A 16,886-nucleotide genomic window follows, 5' to 3' on the forward strand; every position below is an offset into this window, starting at 1 on the left:
GCTGTTGTTCTTATCTTTGAGCTTTCAGAGCAATGTTTGTATGTGGGGTAGATTTTTTCCCTCTCTCTGTGTTCTTTGCTGTCTCTGCTTCTTGTCTTTTTGGTTTGTCTTTGGCTTTTGTCTTTCTGTTTTTTTGGCTCGGCTGTTCAGTAGCAGAGACAAAGTTATTGTTAGCTCTGGCTAAAAGAAAATACAAGATGGAGAGATGCTTCTTTCTTTCACAGTTTCATTTGATGCAAGATCTTCCATTATGAGCCTGATTTTGAATCCCGCCCTGACTTTTTCAAGCTAAAATCAATCCACCTGAAATTGCACAGGCAAACTTCTATGTCAGACTACAATTTTTCAGGAAAACTTAACTGATACTAGGCAAAACATTTGGGAGATAGGAAGATATTTTAAAAAGTGCAGTGATCTCACTTTTTGGATAATTTCCTAATGTTTATTTTAAAGAAATGTCATGACTCAAAACCATCTTGACCGAGAAACTCCAAATTAGGGTTACTTTGTTGTCCCTGGCAAAGATAGGTGCTTTGGACTCAGTTTGGAAGGTATGGGGGGTGTTATAATTTAAATATTAGTGACAGCAGTGTCTACATACATTAAAAACACATTGGTTTTTTGAATACCATAGTCTAGCTTGTGCATTGTTTAAAAACCACATACCAACAGCCTTTGTGCTCTTTAAGCAGTATGCAGTACTATACACTCTTTAGGAAGCACATAGCCAAAGGCTACCAGATGCCTGAACAGTTGCTATTATATCCATCAAGCAGGGCTAAGAACCACTCAGTTTGAAGCATCTTCTGATCTCCACAGGAGTTTCTACAGAGTCTGTCAACTTCATGGGCGTTCTCAGGATTGTGCTGGCTGAGAAGACCCCTCAGTGCCTCTCTCGGCATATCCCAAAAGTGAGGTCTCAATACACCTCGCCCATAGCCTACCACTTGATTGTGAGTAGTTCCCTGCATTAACTATGGCTATTAGGGAAGTACTTAAATATTTCTCTTAAACCCCAGAATGCTGAAATGTGGAAGTTCCCTAATCTAGAATTAAGGCCCAGGAAAGAGCAGTAGTTAAAAGGGCAAGTGGGGATGTGGAAGTGCTTGTGGATAATAGGGTAATCCTGAAAGAATGTCATTACCTCAACTTCTTGGTCACTGGTAAATAAACATACAGAAAGTACAGAATTAGGGTAAACTACCTCTAAATGTCTTGATAGAGAAAATGACTTTGTTATGCTCAAATCTTAGTACCTTCAAAGGCAACTTGGTCTGCCATGTAAGCTCTGCACGGCCTCTAAATATTCTGGTTAGTAATTCCTGGAGTCCCAAGTCTGCTTTTTGAGGTGGCTCTGCTCTTAATCAATGGATGCAGGTAAGGCAAGAACTTTGTTAACTGGAATTACTGTGGCACATACTAGGACATCCTAAGAGTGAGCTTTGAGTCCTCCAAAATGTCAAAGAGGCAGACTTGGCCTCTGGCTGCAGATGAGTTCCAGGCAGGGATAGTCTGGTCATGGGAGTGGGGAATTCAGCAGAGTCTGCAAACCTCTCCCAAGACGGGCAAAGAAGCCCTTACTAAGCTCCTTGCAGGCTCAGTGTGACAGCTACAAGTGCACAAGGAAGGTGGCTTAGGTTAGGTAAATTTGCCTTACAAAACTATTCTCTCTGCCACGTAGAGAAATGCTGAAAAATTTCAAAATTCGTCTAATAGCAGTACCTTTATTAATAATGAGCCTGGGATATTGTACCACCTAGTAAAACCATAGTCCAGACTTACTCAGAGTTTAAATACTCATGGTAATTAAATCGAACTACTGAAATCAAATCCATTTCCAAAAAAGGAGACCAACACACCTCCAAGATACCACTTCTAATGCTTCTCTTTTGAACATCCCAGTTTTCAGGGGGAAAGTAGTGAAATTGGATACAAAGTGTTGTTTCTGAAATCCTCTGCAGAGCAGGGAGCTGGTGAGGAAGATAAGTCTTCTTGTTGTGAAATGCATGTGTTTTGCCGTTTTGGACCCAAGACCTCTGTTGCACTCTGGAGGAATGAGAAAAAAAAATGTATTAGACTAGGGAAATGGGTAATGGGTACCTCTTCAGTAGATACCTTGTGTACTCCAGTGTTTAGATTTGGGATAAGTTGTCCAGGCAAAAGGTAAATGAAGCTAATAAATTTAAGTACATCTTCTGAGAAGGACTACCTGCCTTTGGGAGGATGAATTTTTTGACAGATTAGGATTTTCTAGAACACAGAATATATCCTTCCTCCAAAATCAGTCTCAACTGTGTTTGTTGTCTCTTTCAAGCGACATCAGAAATGCTTTGGAGATACAGGATCATTTTATAGAGAATACTTTGGTAAGACGAGGGGTCTCTAGCCAAATATGACAATAGTCAACATAGTTCCTTGTGTACTTCACAGTTAAGAAATCTTATTGAAAGTTCAAAGGATTGGATAAAATTCCTCTTGGATTTCCTGTGATAATCTCAGTTGGATCATCTGCTCTTACATGTTAGAGCTCAACAATGTCTGACTCTGTTAAGGAAAAATGACATTTATTAGACACAACTTTCCTTTACAAACCTTCCTCATCTGGCTGGGACAACATGTGCTATTTAAAGGGCTGTCTTGCAGCTAATGAGAATTTTGTATAAAGGACCAATAAATAATATCAGATAGGAAAGAATGAACGGCATTAGCCCTTTACCTTAAAAAAACCACGGTGATATTGGACTTGGCTTCTCTCTCTCCATATGTTCGAGTCCATTTAATGCACACTGCAATTTCAGTTTCTGTTAGCAAAGGTTAAATTCATCTTGCTTCACATTGTTGCAGGACCTGGTTTGAAACACTCATACATTATCCAAATTCTTTACCAGTGTGCTCAGGAGTAGTTGCACAGAATGATCATTTTCAGAACTTGTGTGCCAGTCTGATGGTCCAAAAGGAGGTTCATGACAAGTAGTTTGGTGAACATTAAGGGTCAGAGTCCTTGGATATAGACCTTTATTTCAGGAGGTGCAATTTGTGGGTAATGAAGGACAGAACATCAATCAAATCAAACCAATACTTCTTTGGGGCAGAAGAGTTATTCTTTGCATTTGCTCCTCATATCTTTATCGGCATCCTCCATTAACTGTTTTTTAAGGGCATCTATATTTTGGGAAGGATGCTTATATGTTTGTTGTGCTAAAATCTAAGTAAGCAAGTACTAAAAGCTCAGCTAATAGAGATCATCCTAGCCCCACTGATATTAAATTTACCCAGCTAAGCATCTGTTCTGGTCTATGTGAAGTCATTGGAAGTTCTGCTGTTGACTTTAGAGGACGAGATTTCATTCACTCTTTTAAATATTTAAACAACTATATTTAGGTATTGTGACCTTGGTGAGTGCTTTGAATACACCTGATAAAGCAAATAAGTTTGTGATGCGTTCTACTGTGTGGTGAGAATGTATACATCATTATTTTGTTTGGTTTAATCTATTTTTATGGAGTACTTGAGGAGAAATCAAAAAATTGAGTAGTTTAGTCTACTAGTTAGGCAAGAGTAGTGATCTGTTTTGGGCCAGAACTTCTTGTTTCTTCTATTTCTAATGCAGGAGTTCTCTTGTAAAGATTTGCCTATATCACAGAGGCAAGAGTTGCTAATTCTTTCTATTAGCAGATGTGGATTTTGCTTGAGCAAGGTTAAGTGACTGATAGTGATCTGTGTCATGACTCAAACAGAAGCATGGAAGAAAGTTTGTGCTGGCTTCCCTGAAAGAATGCCTTTGCTGATTTTTGTAGGCTTCATCCAAAACCCAATAAGAGAACTCTTCAGTGCCATTAGAGAGGCAGAAGCATTTCCAAGAAAAAGGAAAATTTGAAAATCTGCATTTTCAGCAGTGACTAGTATTGGTTATTCCTCAGTTTCAAAGTTCACAAGCAGAGAATTCAAAGGAAAATTTGGAAAGGAATCCAAATGAAAAGGGGCCCCCATTTCAGGTTGTTGGTATTGTCTGCTTTTTGACTCCTCTTTTGAAGTGTCTCCAGTTAGGCATCTGAATCTCTAGTCATTTTAGAACTCTCAGGCTCGTTCTTTTCTTTTTTCCTCATCTTTTTCTCTTTTCCTCTTCTCTTTTCTATTAAGGTCAAATCCTGCTTCTCCCGATGCCAATAATAAAACTCCCATTGATTTCAACATGAGCAGGAAATATGCAGTTTGCTATTTACCACAACCACCACAATGAATCTCTGGGAAGAATTCATTTATATTCATTCCAACGATGCCATGAAAAATGGGCTCTTGCTATTTTATCACATCCAAACTGTTGCTCTAACTCTAACATCCTAGCTGTTGCTAACAAGTCAGTGATGATTTGTAAACCAACAATTTATGGTAACCACATTCCATCCCCATTATGATGTGTGGTTTGGAAATGGAAAAGTAATCAAGACCTCCTGTTAAGAGACTTTATTTCAGTTGAATGTTTCTGTAAATAAAAGCTTTTTGAAAGGATCATTGCTATATGTTTCTAACTCCAAATTGTTTATTTGATCTAGGCCCCATCTATGCTCCAAATTCCTGCCAGGCTCTGTCTGTCAGGAGTGCGAGATCCCCAACGGTGGCATGAGCATACTGGCAAAATTGTTTCCATCAATATAAGTATTTTCACTCAATTGGATAGTTTCACTAGACTGGAACAGCAGTTCCATTTCTTGGAGACAGCTATGTCCGTTCCTTGGAATACTTCATAAAACTTTATCAGCACACTATAAGGGTACTGTGACATAAATAAAGGCCTCCTACTACAATTACAGTAACAGATGAAGAATTATAGTCAGACCCATGGTATGTAGTAATGCCCTTGGGAACTAAAAGCCTGCATAATTTGTGCAACACTGTCTTGGTTGTAAGGATTGTGGGCAGTCACTATGACACTAAGGAGGACTTTCCAGCACTTTGATGGGAGACCACCTAGAATTACTGGTAAATAGATTGAAACAAAGGAATTTTGTTCCAGTACTAGGTTCTGGTACCAACTGGGTTGAAAATCTTCATTTGATCTCTTTGACATTAATACACTCTGTCCTTTCAAACCTGCGTAAGAAGCCTAGCAGCCTGGGTTTGATGTTAGAGCCACTTTGGTAACCTGCTAAAGGAGATATCAAATTAGGCAGTCTATGACGTTATTTGAAAGATAGAGACCACAGTAATTATGGAGATAAAGCTCTCTTCCTACCCCTTCCTCTCCAGCAAAAATCATTTCTTGATTAGTTTACATATCCCAGGACTGAGCACAATTCACTGGGGGTAGGATGTCAGCTCAAAGGGTTTATATGAATGCTCTGATTTTCTGAACAAAAGACGGACAACTAAAAATCACTCTCAAACTGACTTTTAATTTTGTGACCTAAGAGCACGAAGAGGTTTTGAGCATGTATGAATCCTCATGAAGTGTTCATTAACTTGACTGTATTGTAATAATGGTATGAAAAATTAACAAATACTTTAAGTAACTGTCTAAGTAGTGATCTGCATAACATTAATGTCAAATATGTGTTTTAAAGGACATTTTACCTCATTTGGTACAACAGACTGAAAAATAAGACACAAATCCTGGCGAGAGAGATCATTCACCACAGGTAACTACAGCCACATGGTCTGTGTTATCATGGTCCATGATAAAAAGTGTTCACGGGCCTGACTCCAGTTAACTCCACTCCTGGCCCTCTGCTGCAAGCACATTGCCCTTTCTTCAGTGGCAGCATAGCTGTTCATGAGCCTGTGTTGTGAACTAGACCTCTGAAATTTGGTTGAAAAAAGCAATATATGTAAGGGAGAGTAAGTAGTTTCCTGATCTGTCATAGTCTTGCTGTCAGGTGTGGTGGGAGCAGTGGAAAGTGGGAGGAGGTTGTAGATGGGACTGTCTGAAGCCAGTAGTAGTGTTGCCAAAGGCAAAACTGAAACCTAAACTAGTTTTAGAAAAGAACCCGAATATTTCACTAAAGAGATGACCAACACATGGTCCTACAAGTTGCTAGATATGGCTTCTGGTGGGCCTCGAAAGGCCAAGTTCTAGCTAATCGCACTCTGCAGCCAGAAAGTCACTCAAGTGTGATTTTTAGGGGCCGCTGCAGCCCAGCCAGTTTCATCCCCCTTGAGCAGCATTTGATAATAGCTGGCCTCAATAGCTCTGGAAACAAGTCAAAATCTCAAAGCTGGGTTACATGGTTTTATCCCTACTACTCATTCTTTCCAAATAACCCTTTGGGCATGGAATAGATTTCTGCCTCTCTTCTTTATTTTCCCAAATATTTACTGTCCCCGTGTATATGTCTTTGGCCTATTGTATCACGCTGTTCCTTTAATTAGAAAGTTAACAAAAGGAAGGGAGTTTGTCAACATTTGTCCAGTAGTAGGAGTCTGTCAGGTAACAGGGCCATGTTTACATTAATGCTAATGCTGCCCTACCACCTTGTGGACAAAAGGTAAATAGCACTGAGCTGCGCGACGCGCAGGGACACTGTCCTTGTGCGAGAAACGCAGCGCTGCTGGGGAAGGCGGCTGCGGGCAGCCCAGCTGACGAGGACAGTATAGCCTGCATCCTCCAGAATGAGCCAGCTGAGGATCTGGGGAGCCGAGAGAAGCCAAACAGGCTGTGAAAATCTGCTGGAGCTCTGAAGTGTGATAGCAGGTAAAGGGTACCCCTCAGAGGGATATGACAGCCTGATTCTCCTCTACGATGGAGAGAGAAGCAAGTAGGAATGAAATCATGTTCCTATGATGCTACAGTACCAATGCCTTTATATAGGCAACTCCTCTGATCTGCCTGCTCTCAGCTGCAACACTCAGAGCTCCCTGCAGCTTCCTTGACTGTCTTCTGCCCGCTAGCTCAGCTGACAAGTCCTTTGGCAGCGTATTACCTTGTAGTTCCAACTCCTCCGTGGTCTCCTCTCCACATGCTGTGATTACAGCAGCTCTCTTGCATTTCGATGCTGTGCTTCAGGGAAGAATAGAAATCAGAACACCACCTAAAAGTTCAGCTAGTGAACATGTTATTAATAAGAATATTATTGACAGCCTCTTCATCCCATCAGGATGAAGTGCCCTATGGCACTTACCCAATTCCAAGAGAAGAGGTGTATTCAAAACCTTATCTTCCTTTTCCCTAAAACTGAAGGAATCCCCCTGCAGGTCTGAAACTCTGCACAATCAGGACAGATATGTTGTCTTGATGTTCCTCCTCACACATGAACTACAGAGGGATTTGGAAAACAAGTGTTACTCAGACATCTCAATTACATGCCAAAGATGATTGGCATGGTCTAATTTGGGTCTTACATAGCTGAAGGCAAAAGCTTTTGAGGGACTGAGCCTCCTGTTAGTCAATAAGCTAAAGATAGAGATTTATATTGATGCCAAATTCTCTCTGTGGTCTGCTGTGATAAACAAAATCAAACTAAGGTTTTCCATGTCTGGAGGACATGTTAAAAAAATGCAGTTTACTTGATATTACAGAGCAAGCTTTCCTCAATTACTCTGCTATTAGAGTAGCTCTCTTCCCACGGAAAAATAAGAGCCCAATGGAGCAAGCACATGAACTTGGGTCTCTAACATGGTACCTACTGCTTTAATGGTAGGCATAAAATTGTTTCTGCTTTCGTTCTGTCTCATGTCCCTCATCATCTACATTTTCATAAGACAATTCGAGCGTTTTTTCAAGGATCACTTCTTCCAAGCTCAAGAATGGTTCATCCTGACATGCAGGAAGCCAAGGAAAGACAGCAGGAGGTCTGCATGGATGAAACAAGGAGCTCCAGACAAAACTGAAACACAAAAAAGAAACACGCAAGAGGTGGAATCAGTGTCAGATCTCCCACAAGGAATACAGAGACATTATATCATGCAGGGATGAGATTAGGAAGGCCAAAGCCCAGCTGGAGTTGAATCTGGTGAGGGATGTAAAGGGCAACAGGAAGGGCTTCTGAAAGTATATCTGCAACAAAAAACTGGGGGAAATGTAGGCATGCTGCTGAATGGGGATATGGACAAGGCTGAGGAACTCACTGCCTTCTTCACTAGAGAAATGCGTCAACAGGAATTTCAGGAAGCCCAACAAAGTGCAAAATCTGCTTAGCAGAAAAGGTCCACTGGCCTGGGGGTCCTGGTGGACAACAAGTTGACTTGCCAGAAATCTGCCCTTGAGTCAAAGATGGCCGACAGTATCCTGGGCTGTATTAGGAAGACTGTTGCAGGCAGATGGAGGAAGGTCATCCTTCCTTTCTGCTCATCACTGGTGAAACCACATCTGGAGTGCTGCAGCCAGTGGCTGGGCTCCCAGTACAAGGACGTGGACATACAGGCGCAAGTCGAATGAAGGAGCATGAAGATGATTTAGGGATCGCAACATCTGACATACAGGCAGATGCTGAGAGAGCTGAGACCGTTCAGCCTGGAAAAGAGAATGCTCAGTGGGATCTTATCAAAGTGTACAAATACCTGATGGAGAGAATGAAGAAGTCAGAGACAGAGCTTTCCAGGAGTATCCAGTGAAAAGAAAAGAGGCAATGGGCACAAATTGAAATACAGGAAATTCCATTTAAATGTAAAAACCTTTTTTTACTGTGAGAGTGGTCAAACACTAGACAGGCTGCCCAGAGAGGTTGTCGAGTCTCCATCCTTTGGAAATACTGAGAAAACGACTGGACATAATAGTGAGCAACCGGGTCTTGTTGACTCTGCTCTGAGTAGGGTGTTGGACTAGACAATCTCCAGAGGACCCTTCCAACCTCTGTGATTCTGTTCAGTAACATGTTCTTTATTCTAGACACGGGTCTGATAGAAGTGATGCTCCTGTGTACAACTTCTTGTTCCCTTTTTGTCAGAGAGAGAAAAAACATTTCTATCTTTTGATTCTGCTTTCAGGATAACATACTGGTCCCACAGTCCAACAGGTATTGTGGGACATGAGTGAATCCTTGTGTTCTCTTCAGCACTTTTCCCTGCCCTACTTCTCCTGTTGCCTTTGAAGCATCACAGCTCCCTTTTGGCCCCAGCTTCCCCTCTATGGAAGAGTGGTCTTTTAATCCAGGATTCTTCACCCCTCGCTCTGTCACAGAGCACAGAGCACAGATTCTTCACCCCTCGCTCAAGTGCAGCAAAATTGCTACCCAGGACTACCATGAATCTAGGACCCACTCCCATTTATGCTCACCTGCTGTCCTTTTGCTCCTCTCTTCCACTGACCTATACTGTAAAATAGCAGTGTCCCGTGGAGAAATGAGTTGTGTACCAAAGACCTTAATCTTAAAGATATGTTAATTTCATCTACTGAGATCTTGCTAGTTAAAGATTTTCATATCATGCCAAAAATAACAACTTCTTTACTGACGGTGGAATGGTAATGTGACAAATGCTGAATCTGTTTCTCTGGAGGGAATTTTCTAGCAGAAGACTCCGTGGTGGTGCTGTAGGAGGAATTCAGAGCAAAACGGTTCTTGCTGGTTTTTGTTGGTGTCCTCAGCTACGGGAGTACATTTTTCCTTACTTCTGTGAGTTGGGTTCCTTAAGTAAAAAATTATTTCTCCTTGCTCCCAGTTTCCTGAATGATATATTTTATCTTACTCTGTCTTGCACACAAATATAAACAGGATTCCATAATCTCAAAATTGATATATTAGAAAGCACAAAACCTGAACTTCTTTTCCTGAATTCTCAGGTAACATAGTGGGCCATGTAACGTAGCCTAAGATAGCTCTTCTGAAACTGGTGGCGTAATTAATTCCATTTTATATCAGCTTAGGATACAGAACTAAGCCATCAGTGAGAATCATACCAAGCCCAACTGTCCTCTGAATAACTTTAAGTTTCTTCAGCTGTTAACTTAGCACCTAAAGGCTTTAGTAAACTGCTGTAATGTAAATAACAATTTGCAGAAATTAATAAAGAAAATCTTTGTACAGCCCATCTTTGCCATTGAAGTACTAAAGAGTGAGATGTTGTGTTGTTTTCCACAGGATTCTATTGCTTCTTTGCTTCGTGTTTTCAGTCTGGTTCCTGGACAAATAGAGATGTCAAGGCAATACAAAAGTCAATTTTCTCCACCTAAATTTGGGGTTTTTATCTATCTTTAACTCCATTTAACCAAGTAAGATAGCAATGCAGAAACTGATGATGTATCACAAAGTACTAAGAAAATGTGGTTGAATGGTTTGCCCGTAACCCAAACAGGCGATATCATCATAAAGCCGTTACCACATTAGTGATGGGGTGGAATTATTACCAAGCTGTGTATGCACTTGATAGCAGTGTTGGATGATACATTTGTAATAGAAAGCCCATTCTGGGAACTTTTGACTTGTTTCCTGCCCAGGGGTAAAGATTGATAATTGGAAGACATTTACAGCAAGCAACACTGACTACCAAGTTTCATTTATGAAACTCCTTCCCCCCCAAACTCCCTGCAGCTAACACAGTTTTTCATAAAGGGGGCTAAAATTCAGATTTTGTTACAAAGCCTGCCTTTGTAGGACACAAGAGACACAAGAATCGAGTGAAATCATTTTGTTTACTCAGATTTAAAGCAAGAAATATGAACTAATGCAAGAGTCAGAAACAAATTGAAATGTCTGAAGTACAAGACTTAAACACTGTACAAAACTCACATCATCATCCAACACACATTCCATTTCTAACCCATCAGTTTTGGGATTCATTCAGGAAATACTTAAAAACAGGCCTTTTTTTTTAATGGGTTCTATTGAGAATGTTTCTAACACTCTTGTACAGAACATAATGATGATCATCTGTGTCATCTTGTGAGATGTTCTTGAAAGATGGGATTTGTTAATTAAAAAATTAATAGATATTTTCCTTTACAAGTTCATTTTAATTGTCTATTTATGTCAGAGTATTTAAAGTGTGCCAGTCTACCACTTCAAGGAATATTTCTATAATACTGATAGTTGAAGGCTTTTTCTCTGTCAGTAAATGTAAGAGGAAACTACTAAATGCTGCACAGTGATATGACTGTAAATGGATCCTTTATTTTTACTTCCACATTTTAGCTATTAGCATGTTCAACAGAAATTTTGCTGTTGATTCTGAGTCTGTAAGTGGGATCGGTCAAACTGGTTTCACGAAAGTCAACAGTGTATCCTGCTTTATGTCATGCCATGCTCAAACTCCACAACTTCAGTGACAACAAAAAAACCCACATAATTGTAAATGGTATAGAAAATTGTCACAGAGCAGTAAATTCGGCTATGGAACTTCCAAACTGGAGGATTTTTCTAGTTACTGTACCTGACAGGTGTTATGTCGTACGGTTTATATTTAGAAATTTATGGTTAAAACTATCATGAGTCATTTTGTCAAAGACGTACCTTGAAGACTAACAGTACTGGTTGTGGATGGGAGCAGGGCTTTGTTTTGGTAGCTGTCACCTCTTTTACCCAAATGTAACCATTTTTCTAGGTCTTATTAGCTTTTGGCAAGGGCCAGGTTTAAGTTTAAGAGGGTCCACTTGTTGCACAAGTTTCACTCAAAACCCTGGGAAAATAATATTGAACTTTCTCATGTTCAGTGATCTAATTTTCCCCATTTGCAAACACAAGTCAAAGGGAACAATAAATAACATTTAAAATAAGGGGAGAAAAGAAAACTCATGGCAAAATAGTTAAGCAGGGTGAAAGCTTACAGCTTTCAGCATACAGCTACAGCAATAACAATTTTACAGTCTTCTGCTGGGGAGGTAGTGTTTGGTCAGCTGCTTGCTTTCCCCTCTAGCTTTCACTCAAATTTAGGATTCTTGTGTCTTGCAGGGCAGCAAGTCTTGGTCAGCTTCAGCTTTCCCACATACCATGTAAAAACCAGAAATGTTTCTTGAATATAATGAAGGAGCATATGCAAAGCAAACATGGTTTAGGCCTATCTACCAGTCCTTTCCATTGCTTGTCCCTTTGCTCTGCCAGCTGTCAGCCAGACTCCTGTTCTAGTCTGACTTTCTTTCCCCGGAGGAATTCTTGTGGTGGGAGAGACTGCCAGAGATTTTCTTTGACTTTGGGTCTCAGCCACCAGCGTTACCCAAAGTTAATGTATATTTAATACGATACAGCCAGTAACCCTTTCTGCCAGCCTCTGAGCATGTGCCAGCTGGAGAATGCTGCAAAGTAATGTCCTCTAACTAAATCTCAAAGCCCACGTATAAACTCCTGATTAGTGGTGGGTGAGATTACTGGGGATGTATCTATATAACCCTCTGTCTCTTTGCCAGCTGGAATCTCTCCATGCTGTAGGATATCTATGGAAGCAGGCTCCAGAGAACCTTCTGGTTTTTGCAGTACGTGCATAAGGCAAAGCTACCGGAGGGTTTTTCCTGGTAGCTTCATTTCCTGCCTCAAGCAGTCATGTAACACTTCTGTGCACAGTTAATTGATGGTCATGATTTACTGGGTAAGATACAGCATTTCAGTCATGGCTGTAAGGTGATATTCATGTGTGTAGTTGTACATGGAGCAATTTCATGCTTTAGGTTTCTTCAGGAATACACTATCATTTCCATGGAAGTTTCCTTTTTTTGTTGTTTGCTTCTTCCTTCAAGGATCAGCAGAGACAAGGAAAGCTGACTGTAATGAAGTTTCCTTTCTTTGAAGGTATTGTTTTTTCTTTCTTTTTTTTCCGCCCCTCTGGTATTTCTATAATTGGTTAAGTAAGGTTTACATTCACCAGGTAGTATAAAGGTCTAAATGTTAAGGGTACCAGAGGGAAGTGACTGAGAAGGTCTTTCTGAGGAAGACAGCTCTGCCTTGTAATACAATACTATTTCTCATGGGAGTGGGTGGGAGGCCTGCCTAAATTTCCTCTTCCTGTCCTGCCAAATTCCCCAAATTGCATAACTGTGTATTCTCCTTACACAGTGGTACCCTTGGCATCCCTAGTAAATCTGCAGGGAAGCAGTGAAGCAGCTGGGGGCTTGAGGGTGGACCAAAATTGGTAGAGGACAGACTTGGTTAGCCAAAAAACAAAACAAACCCAAACCCATGAACTGAATTTACTAACTCTCCCATGCAAAACAGAACAACACAATACAGATTTAATAACATACACTATTTTGCTCTAAATGCACTCCATCTAGGAAAAATAAGTTTATCGGGATAAGCAAAGGACCCATGGGGAGTTCATCAGTTCAGTTTCAAGTCACAAGATGTGTTTTACTTGGCTTTGGAGCCTTCTTGTGCAAGATTAATGTGAAACTGCTGAAATGCAAACTGACAAAAAGACATATTTTTACTGGTTGGTGCTTTTTCCTCAGTGCCATTATTTTCATCAGGAGGCCCCATCACTGCCTTCCCCATCAGCCCTGCCTTAGACTGACAGGAGCATGAGGTACTTCTTGGCTTCTGTGAGGAAATGGAAGAATGACTATTGGAAGAGCAGCATGACCAGTGTACCTCATAAGGATGTAACCCTGAAGGCTTTTGCTTTGTCGCTACACTGAATCAGAAGAGAAGAATTTGGACCTCCTTAGGGGGGAGTGTCAAACATGGCTATCCTGGGGTAGGTTTTGCCTGACTAAGGAGGGAAAGATTTGCCTCCTTTGGAAGAATATTTATGCTTCTTAAAAGTTCAAGTAGCCAAATTAATCACTTTTGAAGCTTTGTTAAGCTTCACTGGAGCCTACCCTAGCTGTGTATGCCGGCTGACTGTCATTAGGAAAATGAAAAAGCAAGTACACGCACAGAGATTTTTATAATCCTGCTCTTATTTTCTGTGTACAGCACCTTAAATTGACTCAGTACTGTCGCTGGGATTGCTCGAGAGATCGGGTACTACTCAGCGTGTGTAAGGGTGGGAGAATCTGGCTCCAAATGGTTTCTTTTTCTCTCCTTGCTACAGGAACTGGAAAAGACAAGGGTGTGTGGGCGGGCCTGGAGTCCCTCCAAGGAAAGTGTGAGGCCTTGGGCAAAACAAATCCATCAGGTCTCTCATTTCTTCCAAATATAGGTCTGTTCTGAGCAATAGCCAAACTCAAGTCTAAACTCCACATTCAACTGTTTCAGAGGGAATACATGAAAAAGGCCCTATGGCTTACAGAGTCCATCTATAGAAAATATTTTGATAGCTCTTCCGCTCTGGCATTATCTTCCACTTAAAAAGAAAGAAAAAGAAAACACACAAAACTGAAGCACATGGTTCAATTTTCACTGTAAAACAACTGATTGATGAAAATAATACTTCTGAAAACAATCTGTTGTGAGCTATCAAGCATTTTTGCCTATGCACCAATTGGCAGGAAGTAGCCAGATAAATTATTACAATATGTAACAAAACAAATTGCTCTGAAAGGAAATGGTATTTGTGTGTGTGTGTGTATGAGCAGGATAAGTAGAATTAAATCCATAAAAGTATGCTGAGAGATCATCCTCCATTGCAGCAGAAATATACTGGAAGCAAAGGAACTCATTTCAGTTCTGTCACTGAATCTCTAGCAAAACAGGGTTTATGATATGGAAGTGTCATCTGGAGTAGAATACAAGGATCCTGGACTTAAACGAAAAAAAAGAAAGAATTCGGGATGTTCCTGCTGTTGAGAGGAAGGGGTCTCATAGCCATTTTTGCAAAGATACTTCCAAATTTTTCAGGCATCACCACATTTTAATAAAATGGAGCAGTTGCAGCAGCTCCCCAGATCTTGAATACTCTATTTACTGCCCGTGGGGAAATTTTCTGAAGTGCTTATAGACACGAAGATTTAAGAGACAAAATCACATTAACTTCCAATAAGACAGTTTCTTTAGAGCCTGGCACATGGACAAATTACAGTGAGATAAGCTCTGTATGAAGTAACAGCATTTGAATTGCTCTGTTGTGACTTTCTGTGTACATGCTCCTATCCCACAGTGACCAGTTAAGGCAGAGATGATGACTCCTTTCCCATCAAGAGCCAAACCACCTCACATTTACCTCAGAGTTCAGACCATGTATGCTGGCAGCAAGTGAATAGCAGTGGAGAAGCTTGCTAAATATACTTTTGAAAAAAATAAGTAGAGATTCTAAGCTGTGCAGGATAAATCTACATTGACATTTGTGGATCATTGTCACGCAGCTTGAGCCATGGGATCCACATTGCCCCTGCTTATGCCATAGCTGTAATGTGCATCAAGCCCATCTGCTTGTGCTGCTACTAAGAGGACAGGAAATCCTTGTGGATAGTAGAGGAAGGAAGGGGACATGAAGAGCATGAAAGTCTGGAAAAGGCAATTATGGGATTGATTCTGGGAAATGTGACATGCAGAGTGTAGGTAAACTTCAGACACATCTCAGAGAGGGACTGTAGAGGGAGGCAAGATGAGTTGGAGCACATGTCTGGTGCTGTTTCCATAGCAAGGCCGTATGGCTGCTAGTGGCTGATCTTAGGTTTTACACTAGGTGTTCAGTAGATTTGGCCTTTTGGTTATTGCTACAATCATCATGACATCAATAAGAAGCAAAGATTTTTAAAGGTCTCCAGGAGTATCTTAATCTCATGGAAAAACAATGGGACTCTATTTCTTAAATGCTGCTTTGAAAATACTTCCTTACACCCAAATTTGCTTCCCAGAATCCAAATTTCCTTTTCAAATTAAGCATCCTTGTATGTGACAGTGCCACAGTATCACGGGTCTACTATTTTCTGCATTTTTTATGGACAAAGATTTTGCGATCTCAAATATGACAGGAAATTATTTATCCATATTTGAAGGCTAATGAATGAGAAGAGTGTCTAAAAAATAAATAGTGAGCAGAAGTAAAGGGTTCCTCTTACTAACTCTTGCATTTGCACATTGTAAGGGAACCGTTCATAGTTTGTGAGCACAATAGCTGGTCATAATTGCTAGCAGAAATGAGCTAGCTGCAAGGACTGCTAAATGTAGGCAACTAGCCAACCTAAAAGATTATCATGTTATTTAAGCAGCAAGTAAAAGACTGCGTGGCTGAAGAGTTACTGTGCTATTTTGGGACAGATAACTTGGAAGGGTGGCAGGTGAATAAAAAAAACTGTAATAAAGGTCCAATAGTAACAGATAAATACACTCGAAGCAACTGTAGCTCATATCACCTACCAAAAATTGGAGTAATTTGGTCTTGTTTGTCATTGAAACATACTCAATAGAAACTCATTACTGTGGCTAAGTCAGCAGCCTAAATCTCAGTGAAAAGATTAGCTTGACAGAGCTGTTTTGCAGGTTAAAGATTTTCGCGTGCAACTACAACTTCATCACTAAATCTTCAAGTGCTGGAACCGTCTACAAGTATCTCAGTGCCAGGTGAGATGTACTGCTGTAGTTTTAAGAGAGGTTTTCAAGGGCCAAGCAGAGGTTTTTCAGTTCCTCTTTCATTTGACTGAGTGCCCTCTGGACTTTCTGAGGTGTGTTCATAACCTCTATGGTGCAGGTGAACGGGTCGTAGTGCAGAGAAAAAGGCTTCTTGATCTTCATCATGTAGTCTCTGGGGGGGAAGAAGACAGAGCTGCTAGTTCAGAAGCCACTTCCCAAAGTGTAAAACCTGCAGGACCTGAGTTCTTGGTATGTAAGCACGGACTTATTGGGGAGCAGAGGCTGCTGTGACACCCTAGTCACTGTTACTCCTTAACTTTGTTTGGCGGAGTATATCCTTCCCAGGGCGCAACTACTTGCAGCCCAAAAGGTCTGCAGTGCCTGCTTTTCGGCGTGGCTGGCTCAGACCTGTCTGTGCTCTTACAGCTCTACGTTAACGCAATTCGGAGTTATTACAACCACAAGCTGAGGAATGCAGCAACACAGCATGTCTGCTGCCTTCATTTCCAAGAAATAACCTGGAGTAGCTCTCTCTGCGTAAAATTCTAAAAACCTGTTGATACTAGGTATCCTAGG

At 40.8% G+C, this 16,886-nt stretch overlaps 1 protein-coding gene across 1 annotated transcript in view; it reads right to left on the reverse strand.

Moving 5' to 3' along the window:
- Positions 1-16,322: 16,322 nt before the first annotated feature.
- LOC134510304 (tyrosine 3-monooxygenase-like) overlaps positions 16,323-16,886 on the reverse strand; it is a 33,570-nt gene continuing 33,006 nt past the window's right edge. Inside the window, exon 12 of the mRNA XM_063323435.1 lies at positions 16,323-16,482. Within this exon, the coding sequence (XP_063179505.1) occupies positions 16,323-16,482 (160 nt within the window). The remainder of the gene's footprint in view (positions 16,483-16,886) is intronic.

The sequence above is a fragment of the Chroicocephalus ridibundus genome, chromosome 1, assembly GCF_963924245.1.
Source record: "Chroicocephalus ridibundus chromosome 1, bChrRid1.1, whole genome shotgun sequence".
Taxonomy (NCBI): Eukaryota; Metazoa; Chordata; class Aves; order Charadriiformes; family Laridae; genus Chroicocephalus; species Chroicocephalus ridibundus.